This window comes from Adiantum capillus-veneris, chromosome 20, assembly GCF_014529385.1.
Source record: "Adiantum capillus-veneris isolate H3 chromosome 20, ASM1452938v2, whole genome shotgun sequence".
NCBI lineage: Eukaryota > Viridiplantae > Streptophyta > Polypodiopsida > Polypodiales > Pteridaceae > Adiantum > Adiantum capillus-veneris.
This window is the reverse complement of record NC_140950.1, coordinates 72,609,864-72,623,730: the sequence shown is the minus strand read 5'-3', so window position 1 is coordinate 72,623,730 and position 13,867 is coordinate 72,609,864. Positions and strand designations below refer to the sequence as shown.

General features: G+C 41.1%; 1 protein-coding gene across 3 annotated transcripts in view; it reads left to right on the top strand.

Moving 5' to 3' along the window:
• Window positions 1-12,617, top strand: part of LOC147432724 (uncharacterized) — a 107,657-nt gene extending 95,040 nt beyond the window's left edge. For all 3 annotated transcript variants that reach the window (XM_086492568.1, XM_086492566.1, XM_086492567.1), the window contains 4 exons: window positions 11,251-11,303; window positions 11,397-11,428; window positions 11,720-11,846; window positions 11,950-12,617. In XM_086492568.1, the coding sequence (XP_086348694.1) occupies window positions 11,251-11,303; window positions 11,397-11,428; window positions 11,720-11,846; window positions 11,950-12,415 (678 nt within the window). In that variant the 3' untranslated portion in view covers window positions 12,416-12,617. The remainder of the gene's footprint in view (window positions 1-11,250; window positions 11,304-11,396; window positions 11,429-11,719; window positions 11,847-11,949) is intronic.
• Window positions 12,618-13,867: the final 1,250 nt, after the last annotated feature.

Sequence of the window (13,867 nt, the reverse complement as noted above, 5' to 3'; positions counted from 1 at the left end):
TTATCAAGCAAAATGACATTAGTGATACTAGCATCGGAGAAATTTTTAGATGACTCTCTAAGCTTTGGTCATTTCATTTATGCAATGAACTTTCTTAGAATCTGCGTTATTCCTTTTCTTTATGTACGTCGTTTAAGGAGCACATCTTACCAAAAAACAACACAATGCTAGGCTCAAAGGGATGACGCAAGAAAGGTTCTATGATAGTTAGGGATGGACTATAATTTTAGTCATGCTTGCCCTAATGATTGCATTTTTTTTAGAAGGGAGTACATAAACATGGAGATATATCCAAAGTGTGGAGCATATTGATATTTAAAAGATCTCCAAGGACAAAAATGCCGTAGAGCTACTAAAACATTTTTTGCCTATGCCTTGCACCAAGTACTTTTTTCAATGCAAAGCAATGGAAACTCTAGCGTTAGCATGATTGCATGATGAGAACCAATGTAAAAATTGCATGAAAGTACCTTTTTCAATGCAAAGCAATGGCAACTCTAGCGTGAGCATGATGGCATGATGAGAATCAATGTACAATTTGCATGCTAGGGAATCCTGTGGATAGTATGTTGTGGAATCATATTGATGACATGTGGATAAATTTTACACAATATCCATAGAATTTGTTGCTCAGTTTAGCCATGGATGGTGTTAACCAATTCAGGCAATGTTCCACATCCTACAGTGTATGAATGATTGTCATTCTTACTTACAATATTCCATTGTGGCTAGAAACAAAGAAGGGACACTTACAATTTTGCTTGTTGTACTGGGTCGGTATAAAGTGTAGAATATGGATGTATATATTCATCCTTTCCTTGAAGAGCTACAACTTCAATGGACATGCATAGAAGTTGTGGGCATGAGCCAACATGCAACTCAGTGCAACACCCTCATTAGAGACATTCTAATGGGAACAATGCATGACTATTTTGGCTATGAAGAATGCTCTGTATATTGCCAACATACCCTAAACTCTATCCAAACGATGTTCGCAACAATGACAAGTAGAAATGAACATATGTCATCATGATGGACATGCATAGAAGTTGTGGGCATGAGCCAACATGCAACTCGGTGCAACACCCTCATTAGAGGCATTCTAATAGGAACATTGCATGACTATTTTGGCTATGAAGAATGCTCCGTATATTGCCAATATACCCTAAACTCTATTTAAATGATGTTCGCAACAAGGGCAAGTAGAACTGAACATATGCCATCATGATACTTTGGACAATACGGAGCCGAACATGTAATGGCCATGTGGAGAGTTTGCAATATTGCAATTTGACATTCACGCATTGCATAACCCAATCCACTTGCTAAGTATTGGTTACCTTTCCAACCAATGGGATATCCCAAGTGTCTAACAATCACATGTGGATCAAGAATATCTCCGGGCCACAAAAGATGATGCCAGTCACGTGCATTAAGAGGCAAGATTGGATTTTTGGAAATTGACCTTAAGGCTTGTTGCAAGCCCAAACGTATCCAATACTTGCATAATCTCTCGCATGTCATCTTGGTTATTGCGAGGCATGAACAACAAGTCATCAACATAGCCCGTCCAATAAAGTCATTTCCAGAGGGTAATGGCATTCTATGAAGATGAGCAAGCGAAGTCAGGGGATCCAAATGCAACAAGGGGTGAGTGGCAATGGCATACAATAAGGCACTAAGGGGGCAATCTTGCCTAACCGAGCATCCAAGTGGCCAATTGTCAGTCAGCTCACCATCAAGAAGGCTAGAAGACGTACTATGAGCATACAAGGAATATACAACATTGGCTAATTGGGGCCGAATCCAAGGGCCCACATTGTGTTGCCAATGAAATTGATGGGAATGGGATCGTGCTAGCTAAGGTGGATGAAAGAGAAACATAGCGCAAGTGTGTGAGTGTGTGTAAGCAAGATTATCACTCAAGTGAATTAGGTTCCAAGATAGATTAGCTTGGACTCATAAACACAATCTTGAGTATTGACTTAGCTTATCACAAGCTCACCATAGACAAGCATGTAGTGCAAACTTGAACTGTGTTGTTTATTCATGAAAGTGAGCTTTAAGTTGCTCTATAGCTTGACTCCATTACATGGGAGATAATTCCTCCTCGGAACTCTTTCACTTAGACTCTAGGACAAAACCCACACTTTACAATCCTCCCCTTGGGATTTGGACTAAGACAAAATACTCAAGATGCAATATCCACACAAGATGATAAGTTGTTATCCACACTGGATTGTAAAATCCACATAGGAAAATAAAAGTCCTCCCCTACAAGTAGAGAGGCTACATCTTCAAAGTATGTTGTCATAGAAGACAAGGTTGTTCTCACCTTCGTCTTCTACCATGTGAGTTGATCCTTTGATAGGTCTCTTCCCTTCGTAGCTTCTGCTATTGCTTCTACTATTGCTGCTTTCACCACTGCTATTGTCTCCATTTGAGTAGCATCGAGACGGAGGATGTCCCTTCTTACCGCATTTGTTGCAAGGTTTGTTTGTGTAGCAATCTTTTGCTACGTGTCCCATTCTTCCACATTCATAACACTTTCTTCCAATGTCGATGGTGAATATCTTCCCCTTGAGAATGTCGTGACAAAAGCCCCTCATGATGATGTTAATGAGTCTTTTTGCTTTCTTTCTTCTGTTTGAATTGAGCTTATGATATCTTGGAAAGGTGGAGCCGGTTCTTTTTCTTCAAGAATCGTGACTAGATGGTCATAAGAAGGTGGAAGTGCACTTAAAAGCACAGTCACTTTGTCATCTTATGGTACTTCGCATTGGATGTAAGTGAGCTGCGTGACAATGCTCTTAACCCTATTTACTAGGCTAGCAATGTCCTCCCATCCAACTATAGTGATCTTATAAAGTTGTCTTTTGAGACTAACCTTACTTCTTTTAGCACTGGCTCCAAAATTACTTTCTAGGACATGCCAAGCTTCATGTGCATGCTTAATTCGTCTATGAAATGTACGTAGTTGTCGTGCAAGAAAGTGATGATAATTCTTAATGCTTGTTCGTCCTTGGCCAAATTTTGTGCACTTGCTATGAGTGTAAATGCCCTAGTGTGCACTCCATCGGTGTCGGCTTGTTGTTCTAAGGCAGTGCTGATAATAGACCACAAACATTTTTTCATGAGGTATCCTCTTAACTTTGTTTGCCAGGTGTGAAACCCCTCTCTATTGAATTTTTCTATTCCCTTCTCCCCCATTTGTGCTAATAGAGGGTTCTTAGCTTAGGAGACTCTCCTAGCCAGTGTCTACCTCTTTACACAGGCACAAGTATCCGAGAATTGAAGTTTATTTATTATGCTTGGATGAATTTATTTTATTGCAAGTTGAGAGAGAGAGAGAGAGAGAGAGAGAGAGAGAGAGAGAGAGAGAATTCCTTTAGTAAAGCTCTACTCCTTTTGTGAAGCTCCTCTTCACCGTTGGTGAAGCCCTCTTCATGTTGGAGCTTGATCTCTGATGATAAAGCTTTTGGTAATTAGGTATGCTCTCTCTTTGAAGCCTTGTTGGATCTGATGTGCTTTTAGTTCGAAAATTGAAGCCTTAAAATGTTGAAGTTTTGCTTGCTTAAAGCTTCTTTGAATACTTGTAAGAAAGCCCCGCTCTTTGGTGCCTACATGGTTTGACACTACCCCTATGGAGGGCTTAATTAATTATATGCTAGCCTTGAGCTCTCTACAGGCGGGAATAGTCTCTTATGGCTCGGAGCCTTTGGAGATTAAGGGCAGCTCGGGCAGTTGCGGGCAGATCGGGCAGGCGGAGCAACAAGGCAGCATCCCGTGGCAGGCGGGGCAACAGGGCGGCATCCTCGGGTAGGCGCGGGCAGGCAGGCAGGTTGCGGCCGGATGGGGACCACCGGATGAGCACCGAACGCGGTGAGTTTGGCGTTGTTAATTGCCTTGCTGAAATTTGCCAGTGGGAGTCCGGGCGGTGGGGAATGAGTTCCTCCTTAGAAAACAAAGGTCAACACCCTATAAATAGGGTTCTTTCCCACGGTTTCAGTAAAAAGGTTTGAGCATTTAATGCATGAAATTCTACACACGCACACCCCTAAACACACTTCCCTGCTGCAGAACACAAAGAAATAGTAGCCACAAACTCTCAAAAAAATTCAAAACTAATTAAGCAATTATTCTCACATGAGATACCCAATTGGAGCATGGGAGGATGCATCGTGAAGCTCATGACACTGGATACGGATGCACATAAGTGAGGAAGCAAGATAGTGCCGTACTTGGGAGTAATGGAACACACAAAATGGTGCAAAAAGAGAAAACTATTGAGGGAAACACACCTAATAATGAAGCGTAATGCTAATTAACCTCATATTTAGCCAAGAGAGTAGTGGCCCAAGGGAATCAAACCCAAGAACATGCTCACACTAACTAATTGATGCTAATTAGTCACAAGGTATACAATGGGAAGAGAAGAAGAGAAATACCAAGGATCCTAATGATGATTAGGAGATGCCAATTGAACTAACACACAAATGCATAGTAAATTATAAAAAAACAAGCTGGCATACCATAAAGCTCTGATACCACTTGATGGGAATGGGATTGTGCTAGCTAGGGTGGATGAAAGAGACACATAGTGCAAGTGTGTGAGTGTGTGTAAGCAAGATTATCACTCAAGTGAATTAGGTTCCAAGATAGATTAGCTTGGACTCCAAAACACAATCTTGAGTATGGACTTAGCTTAGTACAGGCTCACCATAGACAAGCATGTAGTGCAAACTTGAACTGTGTTGTTTATTCATGAAAGTGAGCTTTAAGTAGCTCTACAGCTTGACTCCATTACATGTAGGATAGTTCCCCCTCTTCCCTCCTTCACTTAGACTCTAGGACAAAACCCACACTTTGCAAAAATCCCACTATACTGTATCAAAGGTCTTTTCAATGTCTACATGCATCACAAGTAGATCTTGTAGGGTATTGGCGTATTCCATTCCAATTAAGACATTAGCCAAACTGTCACGTGCACATCTAACCCTATGTGCATGTGGACAAGCTAACTCCTATTTCTAGGGTTTAGGACAGCCTAGGAAGTGTTCTGGCACCCTTGTGAGCCCGTACGTTGGACCTGCATGCCTAGGTACTCTAGAGTAGTTGCATACCCTTTGATTTCACATAAGCATAGCCAATGTCTGCTAGGTGTAGGCACTAGGAAGTGTTTCCATACATTTGCATTAGTACCGAGCCTAGGTATTTACCTGTATACGAAGCACCTCTTATAAGTAAGTTTATTAACTCATTAATAAGTGACATTTTAAGAATGGAAAATTACCAAAATACCCCTCTAATTTGTGGAAATTCCCAAAATACCCCTCAAATTTCAAAAATTCCCAAAGTACCCCCATAATTTGTCGTAAATTCCATAAATGCCCTTCCAATTTTCCAAAATTCCCAAAATACCCCTGGTTGTGAGAGTAAATTTCTTGAAAAACAAAAAAACTTGTAGCTTTTCATAAGAAGAGTGATTGTCTACCATACAGGATGCTAAAACTAAATTTTGAGCTGGTTATGTAGGCTTTGGAGATGAATTCCTTCATTATTTTTAGACATAATTGCCTTTTTTTTGGGAGGTAATTTGCAAAAAATTACATGCTAAGCACTCAAAAACCGATCTCAATTGTCAAACCAGAATAAAGATTAGAAAATCTTGAAGATCCAACAAAAATAGATACAAGGGTATTTTGGGAATTTTTGAAATTTGAGGGGTATATTGGGAATTTCCACAAATTAGAGGGGTATTTTGGTAATTTTCCCTTCTAAGAAATTGGGTGGATTTTTATTGGCATTGCTTGACCCAGCTTTAATTTCATATATAAGTGATTATAGGGGTCATTTCTCAAGATAAGTCAGTACCCTTAGTACAAGCACCAAGTACCCGTAGTGCCTCAGCATCTCTGGCGTATTTGCACCATATCAGGCCATTAGCACCAGCATTTTCATTTTTCAGCCATAACTTCACCGCACCATCGTAGATGCAGCTATCAGTACTAGCATTTTCAGATTTCAGCCCAAGACAGCAGATCAGCCAGCGTTTAAAATTCAGCGAGCATTTTTCAGTTTTCAGCCCATCGCCGACATCGGCGACAGTAGATCAGCCCATAGCCTTGTCACAGTCGCAGATCCCATTTAGCATCCCTAGCGTTTTTCAGTTTTCAGCCCTTAGCCTTACAAGTCCAATCATCATGAGCAAGATCCCATTAGCATCTCAGCATCTAGGACCATTGTATCAGCATTTGTGCAATCTAAAGTAAATACCTCTCTAGCAATAGAGAGGAGGGTCCTTGGAGGGGGTTTGGGACCTCATCTAGTGTTAGTCTCCTCTCTCTCTCTCTTTCACTCACAAAACCTTCATTCACAGTATCATTCTCTCTTCTCTCTGTAGTCTTTGCACATCTCTCATGAAGTAAAAGGAACTCTCTCGTTCAGTAAAAGGAACCTTGAGTACACACTGAGTACTCATCCTAAGCATTCACCATCAATCACTTCTTCTGCACATTACAGAGATTGTCCATGATTTGGCGACGAAGGATGAAGTCATACTGAGCCGGATGGATAGGTACTTGCAAGAAGAGGCTCCTTGATTCGATGTACAATCACCTTAGCCAATATTTTGTATATAACCGGCATAAGAGTGATCGGCCTCCAATGAGAGAAATGCTTACAAAGCGCCTATTTGGGTAATATTTTTAGCAAGCCTTCTTTCCAAGATAATGGAAAATTCTGCGCAGTCCACGCAGCATTCATCATGTAGAGTAAAAGCTCTTTTAAGGGCTCCCAAAAGGAGAAAAAGCTTCTCACTGAGCCCATCCCAACTAGGGAAACGCCGTCAGGCGATAGCGAGTAACGATGAGTGCAATTCATTTGTAGTAAAATCCACCTCAATTGCTCGTGAATCTTGAGGCGAGAAGATTAAATGCACCGTTGAGAACAGAATTGTGAATCTTGCGGCGAGAAGATTGAATGCACCGTAGAGAATAGATGTTGGCATGCATGATGAGTTGCAATAGAAGCCGGAGGAGCAGCATCAAATACATTCCCAAAGTGTGAAGCCATGGCATCAACAAGCTTATGTTTTGAGGCTGTCCAAGAGCCCGATCGGAGCATAACCCTCGAGGCCCTTGAATGGTGTAGCTGCTTAAAAGGTGTTTCGAGGTGTAGCGTGAGTCTGTCGTTTATCTAGTTTGCAATTATCATTATGTTGCAAACATACACGAGCTAACAAAGCGCTATCAATTCACATTCAGTTTATATGTGTGTATCAGCCAAAAGTTGGAGCTCTTTATCAACATACTTGGCATCCTCAATATCCCCACGGAAGTAATGCATGTAGTGCTTGCCATAATCCTGAATCAAACATTGCATGTATATGATAAAACAATACCGAGCAATATCAAGATCAAGATGCATTTGGGGGACCAATGGGGGAATAACATCATAAATCATCTCACGGAACGCTTCATGTGAAAGATAGGCATTATTGATGTGTAGAAGACGTTTCCTAGAGAGAGGGTGATCATAGTGCAATTGCCCGAAGTGCAAGGTCATCGAAATAGAGGCATGATCAGACAACAGCAAGGTGTGGTCTACACTCATTTTGCATACAAACTCATCATATTGCTACATGTTGAGAACACACCACCGATCGAATCGTGTACGATATGAGGAGTGAGCGTTATGCTAAAAAGTGTACTTAGAAACATTCAGATGTTAAAGGCTTCACAAATCCAACATCCGTGTGCATGCAATAAGATTTGTCCAATCTTGCAATTCCACACCCAACATGTGAGAATGTCTTGTGGTGTTATCAGATAAAGCGGACGCATTGTTGAAATCACCATAAAGCAAAGCATTAATGAGCCATGAATAGGAAGACACAACACGCCATAAAACAGCCCGTTGCCCCGAGGTTGTATGCGCATAGACACCGCCAAAGTCATGAATCTAGCCATTGATTATACATTAACGACCTGTTGGATCATTGTACGCAAGAACTTGCTACAGCTCATGTTTAACCATCATCAAAACATATGAAAAGCCCGTTAAACTAGCATATGCTATCCAATAGCCCGCAAAATATGAGCATTGCCCAACAAATTCATGTTGATTGTGCTCTTGCAAAATAACAATGCTTGCCTCACATGTATGTACATAATTCTAGGTTAATCTCCACTTATTAGGGTTACATAACCTGCACACATTGTATGAAATGCATTTAACACAACTATGCATTCGAGAGAGATGTACAAAAGCAAAGGAAGGAGGGGACTAGGCTGACGTGCCCATAGGCACATTAGCATCAATAGACTGTGCGGTGTGGCTCGATTTCACCATCTTGCATGCCCGCATAAGAGGAAGTAAAGCCTGCAGGTGATGAAGAAGCCCCATGAATCAATGCATCTCTATAAGAATGTACCACCTTGTTCGATGCATCCGCAAGTGTGCGATTATCATTACAAGGAAGAGGTTTTTGCACCGCAGATTTCACAGCAAGAGGTACATAATTACAAGAGGAAAGATGTGAGCATATTTTAATTGTCTTCTTAGGGGTCACCCAAAGAGATCCTTCCCCCGAATCCACATTCTTTTCCTTATTCCTTTCTCATGTGTAGCTGCAAGCTTTTCCTTGCTTGGAGTGTTCGGGGAACTCGAAGATTTGACTTTGCCTTTCAGAGGTGGAGTGTCAAGAAAAATAGAGGCCCCAATGAAAGATGATCTAGGGTTAGAGACATTCTTATTGAAAACGGCAAGCTCTAGAACAACTAAAGAAGGAGGTTGCAAATTAGACTCAGGACATTCAGATTGCATGTGTCTTACTCTCTTCAGGCACCCTCGATATCTCTTACACGGGTGGAGATTACTAGACTCGTTCGTCAGGACCTGATCCAGCGGGATACCAGGAGGACATTACAGGAGTTGGGCACGAAGATGGCTTTCTATAGAGAGCATCTTCTCCACCTCACAGGAGATGGGTTTGTGATTCGACCCAGCTACATGGACACACATATGTCTCATGGTTTGCGGTGTTCCATTGGTCAGATACGCACATCCTCACATCAACTGGAGATTGAGACTGATAAATTTAGAGGGATACCAGCAGACAGCAGGATATGCCACTTATGACAGTTAGAGCTAGAGACAGAGCTACATTAGATACGTCATTGCACAGTGTACTATGAGATACAGGGCCGTTTCCATTGCTTATTCAGAGAGGGTTTCGGTCCTTTCTCTAGGGTCATGAGTTATGAGGATCAGAGATGTCTTGGGCTGTATCTACTTGAGTTACATAGATATAGAGACACTTTACTAGGAAGAGATAGAGAGAGGCAGTTTCATAGACAGATTACAGATTTCTTTTCACTAGATATGGGACAGCCAGAGGAGCAGTCATCATTGCAGAGTTCGGCCCACACTCATTCAACCACTACCGGCACTCTCATCGACCGAGCACTGGAGCTACGGAGATCCAGACGGCCACGATTGAGGAGAGGGGCTACACAGCATCGACGGAGACTACAGCAGAGGATTCGAGCCATACTCTCTTGATATCCAGAGCGCAGATGAGGATGGATTCTAGTAGTAGTATCTAGCTCTTTTGTACCCAGACATGGTATTAGATTCACCATTTTGTAACAGATTGGTCTCATAGGTCATTTTGGCCTTTTGAAGACGTTAATATAACATTTCATTTCATTTCTCTCACACACATACACCCATAGAGCGACGGCAGAAAAGCTGACAAGCAAACTACACGAAGATTCAAGCTATGAAGCTCACACACATACACACCCTCACACACAAACACAGTGAAGCAATGGCACATCAAGACCCTTAAACAGCAGGTCAAAACCTTAAACCAGCAAATAAACAGCAGATAAAAACCCCAAAATAGCAGCACTAGACCTAAAACAGGAAAGAGACACGCTTTGCGCGTGCTCAGAACGCCCAGCTCTCTCTCACTTACTTAGAGCCAGGTCCCCCTATTGGTTTATTTAAAATAGGTGTCCCGCTTTCTCGATATTGATTTAGCAAGGTGAAGGTAACATCTTCCTGAATCCTAGTGATACAACTAATATACGTGAATTTTTTTGTATTAGGAGAGATGGAACTTGACTAACCATGAGAATTCTTCCTTCTCTTCCTCCTTACTTTTAGATGAAGCACACGTTCTCCCTTTTCCTATTTTGAGCAACTGTTTACCAATAAGCTTTGCTAGTGGGACTACTATTTTACAAATTGAGGCCTTAAACATACTAAATCATTCTCCACATAGCGAGACTCGGCTCTTACACACACTCTCACATTCTCTCAACACGAGGATTTAAAACTCGTTTGGGAGTTCTTTTCAGCATTTTTGGACGGTGACCGTAATGTAGGAGGTGGGAGTCGATTTCAACCATCACATACATTAAATTAGAAGGGTTTCGCACATCTGCTGGCAGCATTGAGCTGATGTCAACAGTTTTGTTTGCATGCTGCATTATGCGGACTAGTACGGCCAGCCGCCTTCGGCGGCCTCTCTCTCCCCCCCTCTCTCCCTCTTTCTCGCGTGCAAAGGGGCTTGTTTTTGTTTTGGACTTTAGCCTTCAACAAGTCGCAGATTGTGACACGTGTAAAGGGCTCCCCCTTCCGCCATATTATGTTAGTAGATTTCTAGCTTCATTTGCCTGGAGGGATGGGGATAGATAGAACATTTTAAACTCTGCCAAAATCGGCAGAGTTACACCCAGGTTGGCAGCGTTTGCTTTAGCCGCCTATGGGCGCATTCACACAAAGGCCAGTCTTCGTTGAAGCTTAGCTCAGCTTTTTTGTTGCATACTGCTTCGCCCAGTTATCCTTTCTGCCCAACGACGCCTTGCCCAAGCCCATTCTGCGAAATTTGGCAGAGTTGGCCTCCCCTCGTCTTCGTTGGCTGCTAAATGATGGGTGTCTGCTGGCTCGCAGTTCATGTCAGCTTTCGCAGGTTCATGCAAAGACAAGACAAGTGACATCACCAAAACGACTCCAACTCCACTGTGCGAATGTGCCCTATGCCAATGTGCTCTTAGCCCTGCCTTGTTTCGGGATATTGGGAACTGTTGAAAGATCTGGGTAGTTTGAAATGAAGTAAGGTGCATATTTGATAAAGCCAATAGATCTTCATTTATGCACATTTGTATGATTTACCATTGTTGTTGTTGTGAGGTTGCATCTACTTCAAGTGTATAAACTGAGATGTGGTTTTTTTTGCAGCTGAGCCACCCAAGCAGGAGACCCCCTTATGTTGCACATCGCCAAATCCCAGTGTGAGTACTTGCAAAACCATTTTTTATAAATACCAAATTGGTAAAGTCATCTTTTAGTGTCTGATTATTTTTGCTTATTACTGATTTGTGCAGAGAGAGCGAATACCCGTCATCGACAAGCAGATGTGAGTAATTTTTTGTAAGGAATGAATTGCAAAATTTAATGATAGTGAGTTTCGCTTCAAACATGGTGAAAGAATCAAATTCTAGATCCAAATCTAGAATATTTCTTTCTGAAGTCAGTGATTTATGATATTAAGGTATTGTAGAATGGGGTCTCTATCTGCGTTCCCAAGAACGAAAAGACCACATCGATCACCTGATACTTGTCTTTATTCAATGTTGCATATAGCATTCAGGGACTAATCATTATCTTCATGTTCTGAATGTGCTTTCTATCCTCGTTTGTGATGTAGGGCGGCCGGAATTACCGCCTTGGAATGTCCGTTTAAATGAGATTGCAAGGCCACTTGCATCAGATCTGGATTCTTCTCCTGCTAGTGGGATGTATATTCAAAGCTCACAGACCTTGAATATGCATAGGTGAGATGGAGAATTGTACTCTTTGTTTCTCTGTGCAATTGCTCATGTCCATAATGAGTGCATTGTCCAAAAGCTGATTCTAAAGAGATGCTGGCCTTTTCAGAGCTCCCCTTTATGGAAGTGTTTTGTCCAACTCTCACATGCTTGAGGGCCCAATGCCCAGGCAACGAATGGACGAAGATGACTATGTGTATCGCCGTGAGCCTGCCACTGGTCATTGGCATGCAGCAAACAGAGGAGCTGGTGATGGAGATAGAGAACTGGCTTTTGGTGTTGTAGCACTTTCAAACATGGGCAGCATAGAACAGTCGACGGCGGCCAGCCGTTTCCAAGATGCCAGGTATGGGCAAGTAGGCAGTGCGGCTTACAATACCAGAAGGGTCGGAGCTTATCCTTCACACACTCCATCTGGGCATGAGTGGGGAAATAGCCACGAATCAGTACGTCGTGCTTTTGTTGCTAACCCTTACAGTGCTGAGGTTCACCATCTTCATCCATTAAATAGAGCCAGCAATTCTCATAGCTATTATGATGGGCATCATCTTGGAGCTAGAGTTCCATGGCTGTAAGTACAATACAAAAATCAGCAGTAGCATTTCAGGCTTTATTAGATTAGATATCTATTTAAGGAGGTGGCTCTTTTCCCTCCAGACATGATTGTATAAAAGACGGGCACTTTCCTTTTTGTATAGGTACTGCTTCATGTTCTTAAGGCTAAAGTTGTTGCAAAAATGTTTCTCTATTTGAAAGGTGGTAATGTTATTCATTTTCTTTTCTTTTTTTGGCCTGCTAAAGGCCTTAGTGCACTATGGATGAAGGTCGTTCAAATTTCTTTGCTTGACAAGTGTCCAAAAAGACCTTGAAAGTCTAGTGAATAAAAAGACATCATAATCTTTTAAATGTTATGTTTCAAAGTTGCATTCACCTTTTTGGATTAACAAGTTTATTGATAGGAGTTTGATCCCATGATATGAGGTATTGATAAAAACTTTTTTCATTTAAAAACTTCATAAAAGTTCATTTCACTATCTTGTTTTAGTAATTTTTATGGTTTTTAATGTGTTTTTTTATTTTATTGCTTTTATTTTATTTTATTTTGTTTTCAAATAATAATATGTAATGTGCATCTTTCACATTATTAATTAAGTGAGCTTTTTTTAATATATAAACTATTCGAGATTATGATTGGGTTTACGAGAGCCAATGAAAGACATTCAAAAAGGAATGTGCCTTCATCGTGGAGGTTGTCCATTGGCACAAAAGAAAATTACACTTCTTTGGATCCACACAAAATTTAGCACGCCTTTCCCCTCTCGGAAGAGTATTTCTACCGTCCACTTCTTAACACAAAATGTGGATCGATGTGATTGAATTGAATCCAACAACTATGTATTCAACAACACACACTACAGTATAGCTCATTGGACGTCAAAATCGTACTGAATAAATTTCATAGAGCTACCTCCATTGGTGAAAGAAGAGTAAGAGGTTTTTGCTGCCAACTCTTGTGAATTTAGTTTGTGTATGCATGATGAATAATATATTGTATTTTTTAATTTTTATTTTTTTCATTTTATTTTATTTTTAAATGATAATGTGCAATGTTCATCTTTCACCTTATTATTTAAGCGGGGCCTTTTCTAATATATGAACCATTTGTGATTATATATATATAATGGAGATTATAATTTTATATCAAAACATAATAAAAATTTCATGTGATTGTATGCACTCATTTAAACTTACTTTTCATAAATCTCATTCCCCCTTTAACTTAGCAGATCTTCATGCTTCTTCACCTTGTTGGAGATCATGTTGTAAAAATGGTGCACACAAACACATGCACATCTACTTAACATAATATTGCGGAGAGGAGTCCTCTTTACATGTGGCACAAGCTGCGAGATAAAGACTATGTTCCAAGAGAGAGAGAGAGAGAGAGAGAGAGAGAGAGGTTGCCTTTGGGCCGTACTAGTGAGTAATAAGCAAGTCCTCCACCAAACCTAGAGAATGTCATTGAA